General features: G+C 45.6%; 1 protein-coding gene across 2 annotated transcripts in view; it reads left to right on the forward strand.

Moving 5' to 3' along the window:
- noc2l (NOC2-like nucleolar associated transcriptional repressor) overlaps positions 1-21,219 on the forward strand; it is a 221,235-nt gene that overhangs the window by 176,404 nt on the left and 23,612 nt on the right. For both annotated transcript variants that reach the window (XM_085967329.1, XM_085967330.1), the window contains one exon: positions 3,902-4,037. In XM_085967329.1, coding sequence (XP_085823455.1) covers positions 3,902-4,037 — 136 coding nt within the window. The remainder of the gene's footprint in view (positions 1-3,901; positions 4,038-21,219) is intronic.

The following is a 21,219-nucleotide window of genomic DNA, read 5'->3' on the forward strand; positions in this document are numbered from 1 at the left end:
ACCATTTTTCCAGTGGGGGTTTTTATTCCTTAAGGGAATGTGCATTCTTTGCGAATTATGAATTCTTTCTTTAAATGTTTGCCATTGCTTATCTACTATTATATCTTTTAATCTAGTTTCCCAATCTACCTATGCCCCTCATACCTAAGTAGTTTGCTTTGTTCAGATTTAAGCCCCTAGTTTCAGACTTAACTAAATCACACTCAAACTCAATTTAAAATTCCTTCATATTATGATCACTCTTCCCCAGAGGCTCCTTTACCTCAAGTTTATTAATTAACCCTGTCTCATTGCACAATACTCATTCTAAAATAGCTTGTTCCCTAGTTGGTTCCTTGATATACTGATCTAGAAAACTACCCGAATGCCTTTCATGAACTTGTCCTCCGGACTATTACTGCAAATTTGGTTTTCCCAGACTATATGAAAATTAAAGCCCCCCCCCCACCCCCATGATTACTGTATTACCCTTGTTATGTGCACCTCTAATTTCCTGATTTATACCGTGCCCGGCGCTACAACTGCTGTTCGGAGGTCTATAAATTACTCCTGGTGTTTTCTGCTCTCTGTTGTTAGCTTCACTCAAAATGATTCTACACATTGTTTTTATGAGCAAAGATCCTTTCCCTCTACTGTCTTTATCCCATCATTTATTATCAGGGCTACCCTGCCCCCGCCCCCTTTTCATTTTGCCTAACTCTTCTGAAAGTCAAGTATCCTGGAATATTTAGTTCCCAGCTTTGGTCACTCTGCAACCACGTCTCCGTAGTGGCGATTCGATCAAACCATCCCATGTTCTTGTTGAGCCAACAATTGGGACTCTACAATTGGCCGGGGGGGTGGGGGGCAGCAGCCAGGTTGGCCGAGGGGGTGGGGGGGCAGCAGCCAGGTTGGCCGAGGGGGTGGGGGGGCAGCAGCCAGGTTTCTCGCAGCTAATTGCTATCCAGGGACGTCACGTGTGGCTTGCCAATATGGACAAGGTCAGGTTTGCCTCTGATGCCTCATATGTCGGAATAGCTTTCGGATACTACCATTAGGCTCATCCATGAAGAACAGCCATTGGGTGAGGTGCCAGAGGGTGACCAGTAATGTTCCCTTTAAGCTCCGCAGCCGTGCAACGCTCTGGACCTCCCGCGCAGCTGGTTTGCTGGCTTTTCAGTAGGTAAAACCACACAGGCGCGGTACAGGTTGACTATCCCTTATCCGAAAACCTTGGGACCAGCTGTGTTTCGGTTTTCTGAAATTTTCGGATTTCAGAAGGTATTATTTTAGACTGGGAAACTCTGAACATTAAATTAATTTGGTAATTAGTATTGTGGTAAGCCACTGTCATACCTGTCTGTGTCTGTATGTGTATTCCACTAGGTACAGGTCTGGACATGCCTCGGCTGACTCCTCCCACTATTCCAGGTATATAAGTGACTACCTCCCAGTCCCTTAGTATTCTGGACGGGTCGACCACTCGAGACAAGACCTTCATTCTTTAGTTAATAAAAGCCTGATTGTTACTCGCTCAACTTCAGTCTTTTGAGTAATTGATGGCGCATCAAGTATTTGTATTTAATATAAATTTTAAAAGTTCAGGCTACCTCTTGCGACTGTTCCGTGTCTCATTCCCCTTCCTGCTTCTCTGTGCTGCCGCTCACAGTCTGTTTACAGCTCCCCCTGCTCCGTGTCTCATTCCCCTTCCTGCTTCTCTGAATTCCTTGACTTAGCGGGGGTCTGGGGCTCGACTGCCGCCACCAGTTGTGGGAAAGCCTGATATCGGCTGACTCCTACGCTAAGCTGGCCCGCAAATCAGGTCGGGGGGGAGAAAAGAATATCGGACGGGCTGCTGTATTGTTGGGTTCACTCTCGCGGTACCTCCTTCACACTGCCCGGCTCGGCCTGCAATCTCCTACCCAGGAGGGAACTCTGTGACCCTCTGCCCTGTTCACAGGGAAAGGCAGAGCTCCCTCAGTCACACTTAACATCGAGAGCGAAGGCCGGCGTGTCGACAATCTGCAGGAATTCTTGTCCTGGGCCCCGGAGGACCACTCCTGCCATGTTTTGCGCCACTCGGGTCATGTCGTGCGCACGACTTACGCTGAACGAAAAAACTTTCGGTTTTCAGAAGTATGGATAAAGGATAGTCTACCTGTATTTTGAATGGGCCATGCAGCCCTTAAAGGGGCCGCGCATCCAAAAAAATAATTAACGGGGAACCTTGGTGAGCAGCGCCTATGGAACCGTACACCCAAGACTTTCAGGAGAGTGTGAAGGGGGAGAAAAATATTTTAACATTAAACCTGAACCGTGACGGCATCAGTTTAGACAAACTAAAGAGCCCATAAAGAGACATTCAGCTTCTGTGCCAAAATCCAAGTGCCTGAATAAATGAGAACAGTGGATTTCCCTTTACTAGAAAGAGCCACCAATGGGTTTCACCTCTAGTGAGAGAAAATAGATATTGTGGTGTTACAACTTTCAATGTATGAAGAGAGATTGGGTCGATTGGGCTTATACTCGCTAGAGTTTAGAAGAATGAGAGGGGATCTTATTGAAACTTATCAAATTCTAACAGGACTAGACAGACTAGATGCTGGAAGGATGTTCCCGATGGCGGGGGAGTCCAGAACCAGGGGTCACAGTCTAAGGATAAGGGGTAAGCCATTTAGGACAGAGATGAGGAATTTCTTCACCCAGAGAGTGGTGAACCTGTGGAATTCTCTACCACAGAAGGCAGTTGAGGCCAATTCATTAAATATGTTCAAGAAGGAGTTAGATATATTTCTTAAGGCTAAAGGGATCAAGGGATATGGGGAGAAAGCAGGAACAGGCTACTGAATTTGGATGATCAGCCATGATCTCATTAAATGGCGGAGCGGGCTCGAGGGGCCGAATGGCCTACTCCTGCTCCTATCTTCTATGTTTCTATGTTCAAGTATTTCCATGGACCCTACAGACTTGCAGTGAAATCATTGTCGAGAGCCAAAACAATCAAGTCCGAGACCCCAGGCTCTTGTACGTTTCAACTCTTGGATGAAGGCTGTATTTGTAGACAGGATATGTACATGGCTTTCTGTAAGGGTAGATCAATCCCACTTCCTCCCCTTGGGGGGCTGTTGTATTGAGAAGAACAATCTTGTTTTGTTAAATACTTTGAAATCAGAGCCATCGATGCCACTTTTAGTAAACAAATGGTGGAACTGCAACAGTGATTTTAGTATTTTGCCTGTTTGTTCTCTTCCTGTTTTGGTTTACAAGGTGAGTGCAGTTAGCCTCTTTGGCTTGAAGGCGTTTTCAGTCCCAACAGTGCGAGTCATTAATCCATCAATGTAAGTGTCTCAGAAGTTTGTCGGTTTAGCCGTCACGTATAACTGAGCTTGGTGAATCCTTCCAACCAGATCCCATCGATGAAATTCTCAGCGTTCGCTTTTCAAACAGTGTATTCCAAAGGAAGTAAAAACATTCGTACAGAAACACCGAGAATTTCCGAGGCTGTCCACCCTCAAACTTACCAAATTACTGATTTACTTTGAGTCATATATTTTTTTAATGTCTTGTGTTTGCCTCTGCCTGTTTGGTGCCAGAGAGAGAGTGCGGGATTGATCAGGTTGCTTCAGGCATCAGTTTCTTCCTGGCCCTTTTCAGGTTTCCACTGTGTGTGAAAAGTAATCCTCACGTTGGGATGAGTCCGGTGACGAAGCAAAGAAACCCAAGCAGTAAATGAGTCTTAAAGGAATATCACGTTCAAGAGCGCCTTTTGCTTATCTCGAGTCGCTGATGCCTGTATGCAAATGAGGAAATGTGTTTGATGAGGTCCTGCTCTGGTGCGGTGTTTTAAGTTGCTGCACACAAAGCTGACTTTGTAGTAAAGGCTTATTTTATATTTCATGCCTTTGCCTCTATTCCCCACCAGCTGGAAGACCTGAATTTCCCCGAGATCAAACGCAGGAAGTTGCAAGAGAGCAAAGAGAAAGACAAGAAAGAGTTCAGGGATCTCTTTGAGTCTGACAGCGGCTCTGATGATGAAAGCAGTGGGCTTAAATCTAAAGGTATGTTTTGAAAATATTACGGGGGAGGGGGGAGGGAAGGGGTGAGTGATGCGCAAGTTTTTGTTAAAAAAAAAAAGCACAAAAATCAATGTGAAATCTGAGGGACTGGAACTGTTGGGACAGATACATATACTGCCACACTGGTGTCAATGTGAAGTGTTTCTGGTTATGCATCGATAGGCACAAAACTCGAGCACATTAAAGTCCTGAAAGTGGAGACTCTCCACGCGAGCCCATATCTCTCTGGACTGAATTCCCTTAAGCTGATGTCAGTGGTTCTTGTGCAACCTCAGTGTAAGCCCACCAAACTCGCTAAGGCCAGTGACCAGGAAGACCCACTGTCAACCCAATATAAGAGGAGCTAAAAGAATGCCGTATAAACCCAGTCAAATTGTATTTGGGGAGCGCAGAGGGGCTAAAGAGGATGGATAACTCCAACCACACTGAGTGCTGTGAACAGTTCTGGCCTCCATATTATAAAAAGGATATAGAGGCACTGAAGGTCCAAAAAAGATTTACTAGAATGATACCAGAACTGCGAGGTTATTACCTATCGAGAAAGATTGAACAAGCTGGGGCTCTTTTACCAGAAGGCTGAGGGGTGACCTGATAGAGGTCTTTGAGAGTCTAACCACCACCCCTTGACATTCAATGGCATTACCATCGCCGATTCCCCACCATCAACATCCTGGGGGGTCACCATTGCCCAGAAACTTAACTGGACCAGCCACATAAATACTGTGGCTACAAAAGCAGGTCAGAGGCTGGGTATTCTGCGGCGAGTGTCTCACCTCCTGACTCACCAAAGCAGTTCCACCATCTACAAGGCACAAGTCCGGAGTGTGATGGAATACTCTCCACTTGCCTGGATGAGTGCAGCTCCAACAACACTCAAGAAGCTTGACACCATCCAGGAGAAAGCAGCCCGTTTGATTGGCACCCCATCCACCACCTTAAACATTCACTCCCTCCACCACCGGTGTACCGTGGCTGCAGTGTGTACCATCTACAAGATGCACTGCAGCAACTCGCCAAGGCTTCTTCGACAGCACCTCCCAACCCCACGACCTCTTCCACCTAGAAGGACAAGGGCAGCAGGCGCCTGGGAACACCGCCCCCTCCGAGTCACACACCATCCCGACTTGGCCGTTCCTTCATCGGCGCTGGGTCAAAATCCTGAACTCCCTCCCTAACAGCACTGTGGGAGAACCTTCACCACACGGACTGCAGCGGCTCAAGAAGGCGGCTCACCACCACCTTCACAAGGGCAATTAGGGATGGGCAATAAATGCTGGCCTTGCCAGCGACGCCCACATCCCAGGAACAAATAAAAGAAAAAAAATATGCAAGGGTTTAATAGGGTAGACGTAGAGAAGATTGTGGGAGTGATCAGAACTAGGGAACATAAATCTAAGATAGTCACTAATAAATCCAATAGGGAATTCAAGAGAAATCTCTTTACCCAGGGAGTGGTGAGAATGGGAACATGCTGCCACAAGTAGTTGAGGTGAATAGCATAGATGCATTCAAGGGGAAGCTAGATAAGCACATGAGAGAAAAGGGAATAGAAAGATATATTGATGGTGTTAGACGAAGTAGGCTGGGAGGAGGCTTGTGTAGAGCATAAACAACGGCATGGTCCAGATGGGACAAATGGCCTGTTTCTGTGCTGTAAATATTTTGTAATAACCTTGCAAGTGGCGGACTGGCAACTGTAAGAAACTCTCAAAAATCTGCAATACATATATTAACTTTTTTTTTAAAGCTGGAAGATTAAAAATTTTACTTTTTAAAAATGTTCAATTCTAGTTGAATCTGTAAAAAACGAGGATATAACCCCTTGGCTGTGTTTCTCATTTCTACCTAATTTAGCATAAATTGGGCACGGCAGTCATTAATCCTCTCGTGGCGATATTCTGTCTAGCAATTTATTTTAAAACCACTGGCATTTGTTATGCCAAGGGCATTTAAACTAGCAGCTACTAGATAAACACCAGTGATGCTGTTCTCCAACTCCCTGCTTGGTGTCACCGTTCCCCTTATAGAAAACCCTGGGCTGCTACTTGGCAACTATTGATAACGGAAAGCATCTGCTACTTCTTTGCTTTTGGAGAGACTCTAATCCTGTTCGCCTATTCATCTGCATGGTACAACAAGATAACAGCAAAATAACGAATGGCGTCTCGGAGAGACTGGGTGGTAGAATGGGTTGGACAAACTGCCTTTACCTCCGAGGATTGCCCAGAAGTGAAATGAGTTTGGATAGTCTCAATCCGTTTCCTCTTGGGTGTGAACCACAGCACAAAACGTCCCATGATTGGGCACTAAAATTGGCATTTCCATTCACTCCCAACAACAACTTGTATTTATGTAGCGCCTTTAATGAAGTAAAACGTCCCAAGGCGCTTCATGGCAGTATTATAAGACAGAATTTGACACCGAGCCACATAAGGTGAAATTTGGGCAGATGATCAAAAGCTTGGCCAAAGAGGTGGGTTTTAAGGAGCGTCTTAAAGGAGGAAAGTGAGGTAGCGAGGCGGAGAGGTTTAGGGAAGGAACTCCAGAGCTTAGGGGCTAGGCAACTGGAATGGTTGATGTGGGAGTTGGAAATGTCACACCAGAACAGTCGGGATTTCTAAGGCTGGGATAATGCACGTTGAAGCAGAGTAGAGGGAGCTTTACTTTGCATCAAACTCATGCTGTTCTTTATACGTTGTTTTAGAATGTTTTATGCGTGTTCTGTTCTCTAACTCCAGCAGCCGCGAGCATAATGATCCTCCTAACTTTTGCGAGCAAAGTGGCGAAACAATGACACTTTTTTCACCCAATTAATGTTGGCTGTTAAAAATTGAAGCGACGGTAATGCCCTTTAATTTGAAGCCTTACCCCCACCCCAGGCGCAATGACTCAATCTGCAGCCTTATTCGGAAATAGCCTTGAAGAGCGTTTTGCTTGCACGCGAAAATGTAATCCCATTTTAAAAACCCACGTGTGCTCGTGCTTTGATTTCAAATTATAGGCCGGGTGAAAGATTGGCATCTCCATTGCTGGCATCTCAAAAATAGGGATAATCAGGTTGAGAAGAATATGTAAAGATGTAGTGGAGATTAAGGACACAACTGCAGGAGGGACACTGTCTGCCTAATCTCTGACTAAAGTAGAAAATCGTATTGTTCACTGAGCCTGGCGTGGGCTCCATGCAAAGTATAGACAAGAATAGCTTACCTACCTTGGGGAAGGAAACAGCTAATTTATTCATAGATGAAGGAGCTGTGGGCTCTAAGGATTGGATGTTTTTTCTTACTTTTGTGTATTTATTTCTCTGAGAGTCCTCACAACTTGATGTAATAGGTAGGTTGATCTGAAAAACATTGGTAATATAACCTCATAGTGCGCTCAGGAACGTATCCTTGTCCACTGCCAAACTGGGTGAACCACGGGACATAGAAATAGAAATAATTGTTGTCGGGTAGAGGTATAGTTTGCGTAATGAGACTCCTGGTGTGTATCTTTGGCCACTTGAGCATACCTTATAATATATAGGTCACCCAAATCATTCTAGACTTCCACGTGTATCTGCTCGAGAGCTGCTTTAGATGAAAAAAATGGCCTTGTGGGACCAGCCAGTGCAGTGCAGAGGGAGTGCTGCACTGCCAGAGGTGCCATCTTTCGGATGAGACATTAAACCGAGGCCCCTGTCTGCGCTCTCAAGAGAACGTAAAAGATCCCACGGCACTATTTCAAAGAAGACCATGGGAGTTATCCCCGGTTTCCTGGCCAATAGTTATCCCTCAATCAGCATCAATAAAACAGATTACCCGGTCATTATTACATTGCTGTTTGTGGGAGCTTGCTGTGCGTAAATTGGCGTTTCCTACATTACAACAGTGACTTCACTTCAAAAAGTACTTCATTGGCTGTAAAACGCTTTGGGACGTCCTGAGGTCGTGAAAGGCGCTATAGAAATGCAAGTCTTTTTTTCTTTCTATTGCCTTGTTAGGCTCTTTGACACCTTGTCCACAGCTTCATTGTGGTGTCCACAGCTTAGTTACTCATTTTACTCCCATCACATGGAACTCCTTTGGGTTTCACCCTTTCATTTCCTAGTCTATAAAAGGGGTTGACCACCCCTGACCACGCCCACACAAAACCAACTGAGGAAAGATCTTAACCTTGTTGATCAAAAATAATCCAGCCTTCAGTACAATGTTTGGGCTTCATAGCCCTGAAGTTTTTGTAATGGTAAATATTGATAGTACTGCTTTCAGACAGGATTTCTTGAGAACCTGATGGATTGGCCATTGTTGCCTCCAATCTGCTGTGGTAGGTAGATTGCCCTGTCCTCCCTTCACGTCCTAAGTATTTGTCTATGGTAGTGGCAGAATTTAATTGAGCCAAAAAGACATTTCTACCCAGTGTCTCCAGAAGCTAATGTCAAGAAAATGTCCTATAATAAGGACATCAAAGGGACCTCTTGAATGTTACAGCCTTCCGGACTCAACATCGAGTTCAACAATTTCAGATCATAACCTCTGTCCCCATTTTTTTGGCCGGCAGCTGTTGATGATTCTGCTATTCCCATTTATACCTCCTCTAGACCCATCTTTTGTTTCTTAACTTGTCCCATTACCATCTCCTTTTGCCTCGCACCATCGTCCCTTTTGTCATTTAATCTCTCCTGCCTTCCACCCTATCACAGACCTTTCCTTTTGTTCTTTTCTCCCCTTTCCCCGCCCCTGCACTTGCTTAAAACCTGTTACATCTCTAACTTTTTGCAGTTCTGACGAAGGATCATCGACCTGAAACGTTAACTCTGTTTCTCTCTCCACAGGCGCTGCCTGACCTGCTGAGTATTTCCAGCATTTTCTGTTTTTATCTCTTGAACTTCTCGTTGAGAATGGCGAAAGACGCCAACAAGTGCAAATTGTAGTTTGATACTGTAGGGACCAATTGCTGGGATCCCACATTTCAGTAGCTAATGCAAAGTATTGCTTTGTGTTATTAGCTGGTAAAGCATAAAGCCTGTGTTAACATCAAAGCAATATTGCACCCCTACAGCCACTTTGTGGGTTACATTGCATTGGATTGGCCAGCAAGCAGTGTTCTCCCCCACCCCCACCCCCGCAAAGCGCGTGGCCGCGCACCAATTGCAAGTCCCGTGCAGGCCGCTCACCAGCGCTGCCACTGGACGAGAAACCGCACATGCGCAACCACGCAGCAAATTTAAAGGGCCCGCGCGGGGTTGGGCGGGGGGAGTTAGAGGGAACATTGCCGGCAAGCCAAGCCATTGCCCAAGTAGTTATGCCAGCGCTATTTACACTTCATCTAGAGCCATCCTGTTGCTTCTTAACCTGTCCTATTACCATCTCCTTTTGCCTTGAATATCTCTTAATGTCTCTTAACCTCTCCTGCCTTCTATCCTATCACAGACCTTCCCTTTTGTTCTTTCACCCCCTCCCCCCTTTCCCAGCCCCTACACTTGCTTAAAAACCTGTTCCATTTCCTGCTTTTTTCCAGTTCTGATGAAAGGTCATCGACCTGAAACGTTAACTCTGTTTCTCTCTTCACAGATGCTGCCTGACCTGCTGAGTATCTCCAGCATTTTCTGTTTTTATTTCAGATTTCCAGCATCTGCAGTATTTTCTTTTTGCATTAGTTATGCGGTGTAATCAGCGCTGGCTAATGCAGATTCTGAAAGATGTGAGGTTTGGCAGATTTTTATTTTTGCCCTTGTCGCCTCGCAAGTGAATCTTCCTGGCTCCTGGGAGGCCCCGTGGTATAAGTTAGTTATAACCTTAGTCCTTGTGTGTAGTACACGAAGAAGAAAGAAAGAAAGATTGGTTACTTGCCATACATTCAATCTCCAGATTTGGGAATGAAAGTGAAGTTGCTGGGACCCTGCTGCTTTAAGAGATTGGAGCCATGCCTGTCATGTGGCTTTCACCCACCCCCACCTCTTCTTTTGTATCTGGGACTTTGTCCCGGAAGTGTGCCTCAATTCTTGTAGCTACAAAATGCTAGTAAATGCAAGCCATTTATCCCTGCGACACATGCACCGCTCATTAATGAGCTGCCCGGTATTGGGACTCGGCCGAAGCTTTGCTTGAAGTTTTAAGTTCTGTTTGACTATATGATTTTTTTTTTTAAGTGATTATTTATAAAGGTGTATTGACTGAACATAATTGTTGCCAAAGAGGTTTGCACTGTGGTGGGGGAGCTTTGATTGTGATGGGTTGTATCTACAAAGGGGTTAAGCAGGGCGTGCTATTAAGTGCCTGCTGTGTGCACTCTCCAGTCAATTGCTCGGTACTCAAGGGCCGCGCTGATTACAAGCCAGTGAATAACGAGGCTGCACAGGTGAGCAGAGCGCTCACTGCCTGATGATAGTCGGGGCAGGACGCTCCACTCACCGGCTCTGCCTGCATGCACTCAATCACGCGCGCGCACATGATGCATTTCACAGGGGCCGCAGTTGCCGCTTCTGTCTGCGGCCTCCACGCGCATTAGTTCAGTGATACCAAGAGGTGTGGTGGTGAGCTCAGGAGCATTTGTCCTCTTGTTGCCATAGTAAGCTAGGTGCCCTTAGCAACGGGAGTTGGAGGAGATTAGCACAGCTGCAATTTGGCCTGGAGAATTTAGTTGAAGTGATTTTTTTTGGGGGGGTGGGGGGGTGACCTTATGCTTCAACTAATGTATATTTTACCAATCCACTCACCAATTCCAGTTTTTGCAACCGAGATTAGGTCAGTAGTGCAGATGCACGCTGTGCTGTTCGTGTATCAGCGGTGGACCTTTTTTTTATTAGAGAATGGCCAATTACAATATCCTGTTCCAATTAGGATGGGCGCAGAAGGGTTCAGGTCATATTATTTGGCCCCGCACATTAGATCTCGGCCCTAACGTGACCTCCCCTGGGTGCCTGTTTCAAATGAGTGCTCTTTCGGTTGTAATTGGGAGTTTTGTGCTTGGCAAAGCCTCCGCTGAGGAGCTGCGTTGATCCGTTGATGTCCGGTCATACTCAAATAAGGCAGTTAAGGATTGTGGCATTTTCACTGCAGGCTCATCAAGAATTAATCTCCAATTGATTTCCGGAAAAAGTGTCCTATATAATTAATTGAAGGGGAAGGCAAGTCTGCGAGAGTACTTTTTAATTCCACCTACTCTTTATACTGAACAAAAGCTAGAGCGCCAAAAATGTTTTTTTTTATATATATATATACACGCCGTCAGTTTTATTTTTAAACCGCAAAGGAGTCTCACTAAGTCGGATCTCCCTCCTTACAAAGCTTGCCCCTTGACACCGTAAGGCCTACTCCCACTCTTATCTTCTATGTTTCTATAGATATATTTCTTAAGTATAAAGGGATCAAGGGGTATGGGGAGAAAGCAGGGACAGCGTACTGAATTTGGATGATTAGCCATGATCTCATTAAATGGCGGAGCAGGCTCGAGGGGCCGAATGGCCTACTCCTGCTCCTATCTTCTGTGTTTCTATGTAAATAAGGTGTGTCCCCAGAGGAGTTCCACTGAAGACAGTGGGGCTGTAACCAGTGTTCCCCTTGTAATTTTATTTTCGGCCCATTCAAAAACTCTGCGAGTGCACGGCTCTTCCCTTTAAGCGTGGGACCCCTATAGCGCTGCTCAGCCCCACAGCTTAAAGGGAAGATTGGCCGTAACTTCAGACTGGCCCAAGAGCCAAGCCTGAGAGGCCAGGCAACAACTGGCCGCTTTGCTGTGTCACAATGCGTTGCCACCTTCCTATTTCTTTTAGTGTCCTTGTGCTATAACGACCTAATTCACTTGGACAGTCATCAGCAACAAAAATCTGCTTCAAAATTTATATAAAACCGCAACAAATTTTTTTTTTTTTTTTTTTTTTTTTTTTTGAAGTGGATTGAGTTGCGAGCCAGCAAACTAATGTGTGGTTCAGGCAGTTTGTGCCTTGTGATAACCTTTTGACAACTTAATTATATCACAGCCTTGTAATAAATACATCACAAATTATTATGATACTTTTTTAGAAATGAGTAGAATCAATCCAGCAGCCAAATTCAGATTTTACAGCAATAAAAACTGGAAATGCTCAGCAGGTCCAGCAGGATCTGTGAAGAGAGAAACGGGGTCAACTTTTTAGGTCGAAGACCTTTTGGGATAAATGGGTCATTTTCCGGTTGGCAATCAGTAACTAGTGGGGTGCCACAGGGATCAGTGCTGGGGCCTCAACTATTTACAATCTATATCAATGACTTGGATGAAGGGACCGAGTGTACTGAAGCCAAATTTGCTGATGATACAAAGATAGGTGGGTTAGCAAGTTGTGAGGAGGACACGAAGAGTCTACAAAGGGATATCGAGAGGTTAAGTGAGTGGGCAAAAATTTGGCAGATGGAGTACAATGTGGGAAAATGTGAGGTTATCCACTTTGGAAGGAAGAATGATAAAGCAAATGATTATTTAAATGGAGTGAGACTCCAAAATGCTGCGGTACAAAGGGATCTGGGGGTCCTAGTACATGAAACACAAAAAGTTAGCGTGCAGCTACAGCAAGTAATTAGGAAAGCTAATGGAATGTTGGCCTTTATTGCAAGAGGTATGGAGTATAAATGTAGGGAAGTTTTGATGCAACTTTACAGGGCGCTGGTGAGACTGCACCTGGAGTACTGCGTACAGTTGTGGTCTCCATATTTAAGGAAGGATATACTTGCATTGGAGGCAGTGCAGAGAAGGTTCACAAGATTGATTCCTGGGATGAAGGGGTTGATGTATGATGAAAGGTTGAGCAGGTTGGGCCTATATTCATTGGAGTTTAGAGGTGATCTTATTGAAACATATAGGGGGAAAAATTGAGTTGCGCCCCCTTTGGGGCGTTAACTTCACTACATTTAACACCCCAAAAAAATTAGCGTCCCCGTGGCCGAAATTCATTGGTAGCGCCCCAAGAGGGAAGTGGAGTGCTACTGGAAGCACCCCACCTCCCTCTTGGGGCACTGCGAGGGAATATCGCGGCGCTATGTGCCGTGGTATTGCAGACCTTCCTCCCTTCTTAAAGGAAAGCAAAGCAACTGAATTTCTCCCCCATACGATTCTGAAGGGGATTGAGAGGGTGGATGCTGAGAAGATGTTTTCCCTAGTGGGGGAATCTAGAACTAGGGGGCATAGTTTCAGAATAAGGGGTCGCCCATTTAAGACAGAGATGAGGAGGAATTTCTTCTCAGGGTCGTGAATCTTTGGAATTCTCTACCCCAGAGAGCTGTGGAGGCGGAGTCACTGAATATATTCAAGGTGGAGATTGACAGACATTTGAACTACACGGGAGTCCAGGGGTATGGGGAGAGAGCGGGAAAGTGGTGTTGAGGACAAGATTGGATCGGCCATGATCTTATTGAATGGCGGAGCAGGCTCGAGGGGCCGAATGGCCGACTCCCACTCCTGTTTCTTATGTTCGGCAGATTTTAGGGTTATATTTACACCACAGGTTTAGCATTGGCCGAGAGCATTTTGGCTTCACATCAGCCCTGTGTCAGCCATGGCTCAGTTGGTAGCACACTCTCTCTCGGAGTCAGAAGGTTGTGGGTTCAAGTCCCACTCCAGGGACTTCAGCACATAAAGCTAGGCTGACACTCCCAGTGCAGTGCTGAGGGAGTGCTGCACTGTCTGAGGTGCCGTCTTCGGATGAGACGTTAAACTGAGGCCCCGTCTGCCCCCTCAGGTGGACGTAAAAGATCCCAATGGCACTATTTCGCAGAAGAGCAGGGGAATGACCTGGGCCAATATTTATCCCTCAACCGGCATAACAAAAAACAGATTATCCGGTCATTATCACATTGCTGTTTGTGGGAGCTTGCTGTGCGCAAATTGGCTGCCGCGTTTCCCACATTACAACAGTGACTCCACTTCAAAAGTACTTCATTGGCTGTAAAGCGCTCTGAGATGCCCCGTGGTCGTGGAAGGCACTATTGAAATGCAAGTCTGTCTTTCTGTGTAAATCAGGACTCTCCTGAGTTTCGCTCCAGTCCAATAATTCCTCAACATGTTGTGAACCTGGCTCCTGTCTTTATTGGGCCTCTGGGAACGGAGGGAGAGCTTACGGTGTATGCGGTGTCAACTTGAGTCGGGACTCCAGATTCAGGCTGCATTTACACTATAGTGTCAGCCGTGGCTCAGTGGGTGGCACTCTCGCCTCTGAGTAAGAAGGGTGTGGACTAAAGTCCCACCTCGGAGACTTGAGCACAGCATTGTAGGCTGAGCAGTACTGAGGGAGTGCTGCACTGTCAGAGGTGCCGTCCTTCGGATGAGACGTTCAACCGAGGCCACCGTCTGCTCTCTCAGGTGGACGTAAAAGATCCCATGGCACTGTTTTGAAGAAGAGCAGGGGAGTTCTCTCCAGTGTCCTGGCCAATATTTATCCCTCAACCAATATCACAAACAAATTATCTGGTTATTATCACATTGCTGTTTGTGGGAGCTTGCTGTGCGCAAATTGGCTGCCGTGTTTCCTACATTACAACAGTGGCTACACTTCACAAAAGTACTTCATTGGCTGTAAAGCGCTTTGGGACATCCTGAGGTTGTGAAAACAGTGACATAAATGCAAGTCTTTCTTTATAAGTGTAGCAAAACTGCTGTGCAGCATTGCTACGCTTTTCATGTCCGTGCAGACTAAGTAACTTATTAAGGAACTTTGTACAAAAGCATTGAATGCTGAAGAAAGTAAATGAAAGTGGGCGATGTACAGGGGTAAAGAAAGATAAGAACGAGGTTTGTGGCGATGCAAACAAGTTTTCAAAAGACGGATTAAGAGGATTAACTCCATTTTATGGCTGTTTGCATAATGATTGATTCATTAGGTTAATCCTGGGACTAGTTACAAAAGGACTTGGCTGTGCCTGTTGTATTAAATACTGGAGTAGTTGCTGCTCCCTGAAATCCTTTTATCTAATTTTTTTTTTTTGAAATGACGATAAATGGTTGTATTAGGAAATGACACAGGTTAACCAATCGGTTTTGGATTTTGCTGGTAATGGATTTGACTTCAGAACAAATACTTTGTTTTGCACTGACATCGAGGGTGGTAGTGTATTTTCTCAAAGGGTGTAGGATTATTTTAGTTGAATTTGTATTTCAAAGCATTTTCAGACGTTCATGCTTGTGCACTAATATTTCCATGCACTGTTTCTCAGTGTTGCCGCAGTTTTGAGTATTTCGAAAGTGTTGCTGCACTTCTCTGTAGAGATGCGGATTAAATTAGAAGGTGGCTAAAGGGGGGGGGGGGGGGGGAGGTGGGGGAATGCCTTGGGTTATGATGGCTTTCGCGAGGGCAATGAGCCAAATGGACACAATAGCATTATTTTCTCAGCTGCCGCTTACACTTGCCCGTGCGTCGATGCTGAAACTTAATAAAAACCCATTTGAAGTCGGCGTCCCCAGAATGGGGTGTGTTCAGGTTTCAGGTTAGGAGACGGAAAGGAAAATTTGGGTTCCTGAAAGTATCGCACGTGTAAATTTGTTGCACGGAGGTCCGTATAGAAGTCTGTTGTGTCGTTAAAGATTTTAACCCTTTGGGAATCTCTGTTCAGGCAGGTCAAGTACAGGCCACGGGCCTCGATCAATACATGTGCCTCTCCCATCTGTCATTGATTTTTGTTAAGAGCTTGCTAACACGTACAGGCACTCTCCGTCCATGCTTGCTTGGCTTCGGAGATGGTTTCTACCTCATAGAAAGTCTTAAGTCTTTGTGGACTGGGATTCCTGTGGGCTTTATAATGCGAAGTAGTTGCCTTGGTATGATCTTCCTGCCCTAAACCCTATTCCTGCTGCACTCTGTTTAATGGGTTTGTTTCCATGTCTCTGTGATACATAATGCTTTCAGACTCGGCATCCATTGAGCCCCTGCAGGTGGTTAGGTGATCAAATAGTTGTCATAGTTACCGTAAGTGAAACTGTTTTTTTTCTCTCTCTCTCTCCATTCGCCAATTACTCATCCATCCTGTTTGAAGCGGTGTTCGGGCAGATGCGGCTAATCACCTCTGTCCAGACCCCGCGCTAATTGGGAGCAGCATTACGCCTGTGAGCACTTCCAGCGAGGCTCTGAAAACAATTAGATCTGTGTTCGTCAGATAGCCGACACTGCTGTGTGTGGCTGGGCTAACAACAATGAATCGAGCTCGGAAATTTCACTCCAAGTCGTGTGTGTCGTTTTCAAGCTTTTTCAACAACAAAAAAGTTGTCAAAAATTATTCTCACGCAATTCAATATTTAAAAAAAGCATTTGATGTGTTGGTTATTGGTATAATTTTGAAAAACATTGGTAATGCCCCTCTCTCGCGTTTTCCCCTCCCCTTTTTTTTAACCCCCCCCATATTATCTCTATTACAATAATTGATGCACATTTTCCCTTTAATCCTAATTCGATTGCTAAAGGTTCTGAAGCACTGCAGTCTTTGAATGCATGCAACAGCTGGCTGGAGCGAATTGCAGATGTGTGTGAGATTCCGCGTTAGTTTTGGCCCACTAATGCACATTACAAGTTTGAGGCTAATTTGAGTCCCTGTGCACATTTGTTCATCTCCGACAGTACATTGTTATGCATGATGCTTACAAAGGAACTTGCCTCATCCTTCTCTCCGAAACGCTCCCCGGCTGGTGCAGCTATACACGCGCGGGGAATAAAGATCAGTGAGACTGATGTCTGACGAGAAAAACCCCAAATGTCAGAAAAATAGTCCCATGTTGTGAACTGCAAATGTAAAACCAACAAGGCCGTACTCTTCAGAAAATACAATGTGGAGGAATATGGACACCTCTCTGAGAGAATGGCAGGGCAGTAATCCAATCAAGAGGTTCGCACAACCTCCGAGATCACAACAGCAAAGCTTGGGCAGTATATTCTGGCTGCCCCCCTTGAGATTGGGCCACCACTTTGCAAAATGGCTTCAATTATAATTTAAAATGTATAAAGCCCAGAGAATTTAGGGTTTGTGTTTCAATTGGCTTTCTTGCTGCAGTGGTCCAGTCTGTTGGTATGATTCTGGAGGTTTTCCAGTACCTTTTTTTTCGTTCCTGGGATCTGGGCATCGCCGGCAAGGCCAGCATTTATTGCCCATCCCTAATTGCCCTTGAGAAGGTGGTGGTGAGCCGTCATTTCAGAGGGGCAGTTAAGAGTCGACCACGTTGCTGTGGGTCTGGAGTCACACATAGGCCAGACCGGGTAAGGGCGGCAGATTTCCTTCCTTAAAGGAACTAGTGAACCAGATGGGTTTTAACGACAGTCCGATAGTTTCATGGTCACCATTACTGATACTAGTTTTTATTCCAGATTTATTTAATTAACTGAATTTAAATTCCCCAGCTGCCGTGGTGGGATTTGAACTCACGTCTCCAGATCATTAGTCCAGGCCTCCGATCCTCTCTCGCTCTCTCGCTCTCTCTCTCTCTCTCTCTCTCTCTCTCTGATTCTCTCTCTCTCTCTCTCTCTCTCTGAAACTCTCTCTGAGGCCTCTGGATTACTAGTCCACTTAGCGTGTAAAGTTAAAGCACATGGGATTGGGGGTAAGGTACTGACTTGGATAGAGAACTGGTAGGCAGACAGGAAGCAAAGAGTTGGAATAAACGGGTCTTTTTCCGAGTGGCAGGCAGTGACTAGTGGGATACCGCAGCGATCGGTGCTAGGACCCCAGCTATTCACAATATATATTAATGATCTAGACGAGGGAACTAGATGTAATATCTCCAAGTTTGCAGACGACACAAAGCTGGGTGGGTGTATGTGCTGTGAGGAGGATGCCGAGAAACTCCAGTATGATTTGGACAGGTTGGGTGATTGGGCAGAAGCAGTATAATGTGGATAAATGCAAGGTTATCCACTTTGGTGGCAAAAACAGGAAGGCAGATTATTATCTAAACGGCAATAGATTGGAAGAAGGGAAGTGCAACGAGACCTGGGTGTCCTTGTGCACCAGTCGCTGAAGGTAAGCATGCAGGTGCAGCAGGTGGTTAAGAAGGCAAATGGTATGTTGGCCTTCGTAGCGAGAGGATTCGAGTACAGGAGCAAGGATGTCTTGCTGCAGTTGTACAGGGCCTTGGTGAGACCACACCTTGAGTATTGTGTGCAGTTTTGGTCACCTCTGAGGAAGGATGTTCTTGCCATGGAGGGAGTGCAGCAAAGATTCACCAGACTGATACCTGGGATGGCAGGAATGACGTATGAGGAGAGATTGGGTCGATTGGGCATATATTTGCTGAAGTTTAGAAGAATGAGAGGGGATCTCATTGAGACTTATAAAATTCTAACAGGACTAGACAGACTAGATGCAGGAAGGATGTTCCCGATGGCAGGGGAGTCCAGAACCAGGGGTCACAGTCTAAAGATAAGGGGTAAGCCATTTAGGACAGAGATGAGGAGGAATTTCTTCACCCAGAGAGTGGTGAACCTGTGGAATTCTCTACCACAGAAGGCAGTTGAGGCCAATTCATTAAATATATTCAAGAGGGAGTTAGATATATTTCTTAAGGCTAAAGGGATCAAGGGATATGGGGAGAAAGCAGGGACAGGGTACTGAATTTGGATGATCAGCCATGATCTCATTAAATGGCGGAGCAGGCTCGAGGGGCCGAATGGCCTACTCCTGCTCCTATCGTCTATGTTTCTATGTAACATAACCACTATGTGACCGTACCCCTGATGACGGTGAAAGCAGTGCAGCTCGCGTGCGACTTGACAATGTGCACTGGGACCGGCCGCAGCTTATTTTTAACATTTACAAGAATGTTCAGCCTCCTGTGCGTGTGTGCACGTCTGTTAATATTTGAAAGGCCTTGCGTCAGTGGGTAACGGTGACCATGAAACTACCGATTGGCATAAAGACCCATCTGGTTCACTGATGTCCTTTAGGGAAGGAAATCTGCCGTCCTTACCCGGTCTGGCCTATATGTGACTCCAGACCCATAGCAATGTGGCTGACTCTTAACTGCCCTGTGAAATGGCCACTCAATTGCACCAAACCACTACAGCGAAGACGGACTGCGGTGGTTTTAGAAGACGACTTGCCACCACCTTCTCGAGGGCAATTAGGGGTGGGCAGTAAATGCTGGCTTTGCCAGCAACGCCCATATCCCATGAATGAATGAAAAGAAAAATTCCTATGTCTACATTTATAATGGGAGTTTCCTATGTAAACTTGTCACGCTGTAATTCCACCACTGGGGTGCTGCAGTGTCTCCGTTTCCATTTCCTGTTAACCAAAGGTATTAAGCGATATGGGGCAAAGGTGGGTGGATGGAGCTAGGTCACAGATCAGCCATGGTCTCATTGAAAGAAAGACTTGCATTTCTATAGCGCCTTTCACGACCACCGGACATCTCAAAGCGTTTTGCAGCCAATGAAGTACTATTTGAAGTGTAGTCACTGTTGTAATGTGGGAAACGTGGCAGCCAATTTGTGCACAGCAAGCTCCCACAAACAGCAATGTGATAATGACCAGATAATCTGTTTTGGTGATGATTGAGGGATAAATATTGGCCAGGACACCGGAAAGAACTCCCCTGCTCTTCTTCGAAATAGTGCCAAGGGATCTTTTACTTTCACTGAGAGAGCAGACGGGGCCTCAGTTTAACGTCTCATCCGAAATGTGGCACCTCCGACACTGGGAGTGCCAGCCTACACCTCCAACACTGGGAGTGCCAGCCTACACCTCCGACACTGGGAGTGCCAGCCTACACCTCCGACACTGGGAGTGCCAGCCTACACCTCCGACACTGGGAGTGCCAGCCTACACCTCCGACACTGGGAGTGCCAGCCTACCTGTATGTGCTCGAGTCCCTGGAGCGGGACTTGAACCCACAACCTTCTGACTCAGAGGCGAGGGTGCTGCCCACTGAGCCACGGCTGACACTGAATGGCGGAACAGGCTCGAGGGGTCAAATGGCCTCCTCCTGTTCCTGTGTGCTGGAGAAACTCTGATGCTCCAGTCAACTCTGCTTCCCAAATATGCTGCACGTTTTGTATTTTAACAATAAATATTATAAATGCAAAGTATTCTCTCAAAATAATGGCAGAATATGTGACCTTAAAATGGTGACTGAAATCCATCTGGTGCCCTGATCCAATTATCGCTACACTTCACTAACTAACCCACTTCACCGAAGATGACGCTTGCCCTTGGATCACCTCTTGTGCAGGATAATGTTAGATCGACTAATATATTAAATACATTTACTACTGGTAGATCCCCCAAGCTCACAGGTAGTAAAAAATTGAGTTTATAAATAAATACTGTTCTCGCCCATTGTAAGTGAATCAATCCGTGTCCCTCGCATTCTATAATCACATGAATTAATCTATACAACTCATGTTCATTATATATAATTGGAACTAGAGTAGATGAGGTGCATACAGGATGTACTATACTTGGCATTGTGTAGAAATAGTACCAATGCAATATATAGAAATTAAATGGGATCATATATATATATATATATATATATATATATAGACTTGAGCATAAAAATCTAGGCTGACACTCCAGTGTAGTACTGAGGGAGTGCTGCACTGTCAGAGGTGCGGTCTTTCAGATGAGATGTTAAACCGAGGCCCCGACTGCTTTCTCATTGTGGATGTAAAAGATCCCGCGGCATTATTTCGAAGAAGAGCAGGGAAGTTATCCCCGGTGTCCTGGGGCCAATATTTATCCCTCAACCAACATCACTAAAAAAAAATAATCTGGTCATTATCACATTGCTGTTTGTGGGAGCTTGCTGTGCGCAAATAGGCTGCCGCGTTTCCTACATTACAGCAGTGACTACACTTCGAAAAGTACTCCATTGGCTGTAAAGCGCTTTGGGACGTCCGGTGGTCGTGCAAGGCGCTATAGAAATGCAAGTAATTTTATATCAAATTATAATATTTTAGGAAATTACCTAAAATTGTACATAAATAGCTTCTGTCACATCAAGTGCTCTAAACAATAAATTAGGCAAGAATCCCTTCACCGCCAACAATGGCCCACAATCAGCCCTGAGATGAATTTCCAGTTCACCTTTTGGTGGTGTTGGTGAGAACACTGGGAGAAAGCCCCTTCCTGTATTCAGCAGTACCATGCGATCTTCAACAGTACCATGCGATCTTCAACAGTCAGCTGAACAGGCGGACTGAACTTCGGATTAACATCCCATTCAAAAGCAGCGC

Source organism: Somniosus microcephalus, chromosome 25 (genome assembly GCF_052327205.1).
Source record: "Somniosus microcephalus isolate GS21.2 chromosome 25, FLI_Smic_1.0, whole genome shotgun sequence".
In the NCBI taxonomy this organism is placed as follows: domain Eukaryota; kingdom Metazoa; phylum Chordata; class Chondrichthyes; order Squaliformes; family Somniosidae; genus Somniosus; species Somniosus microcephalus.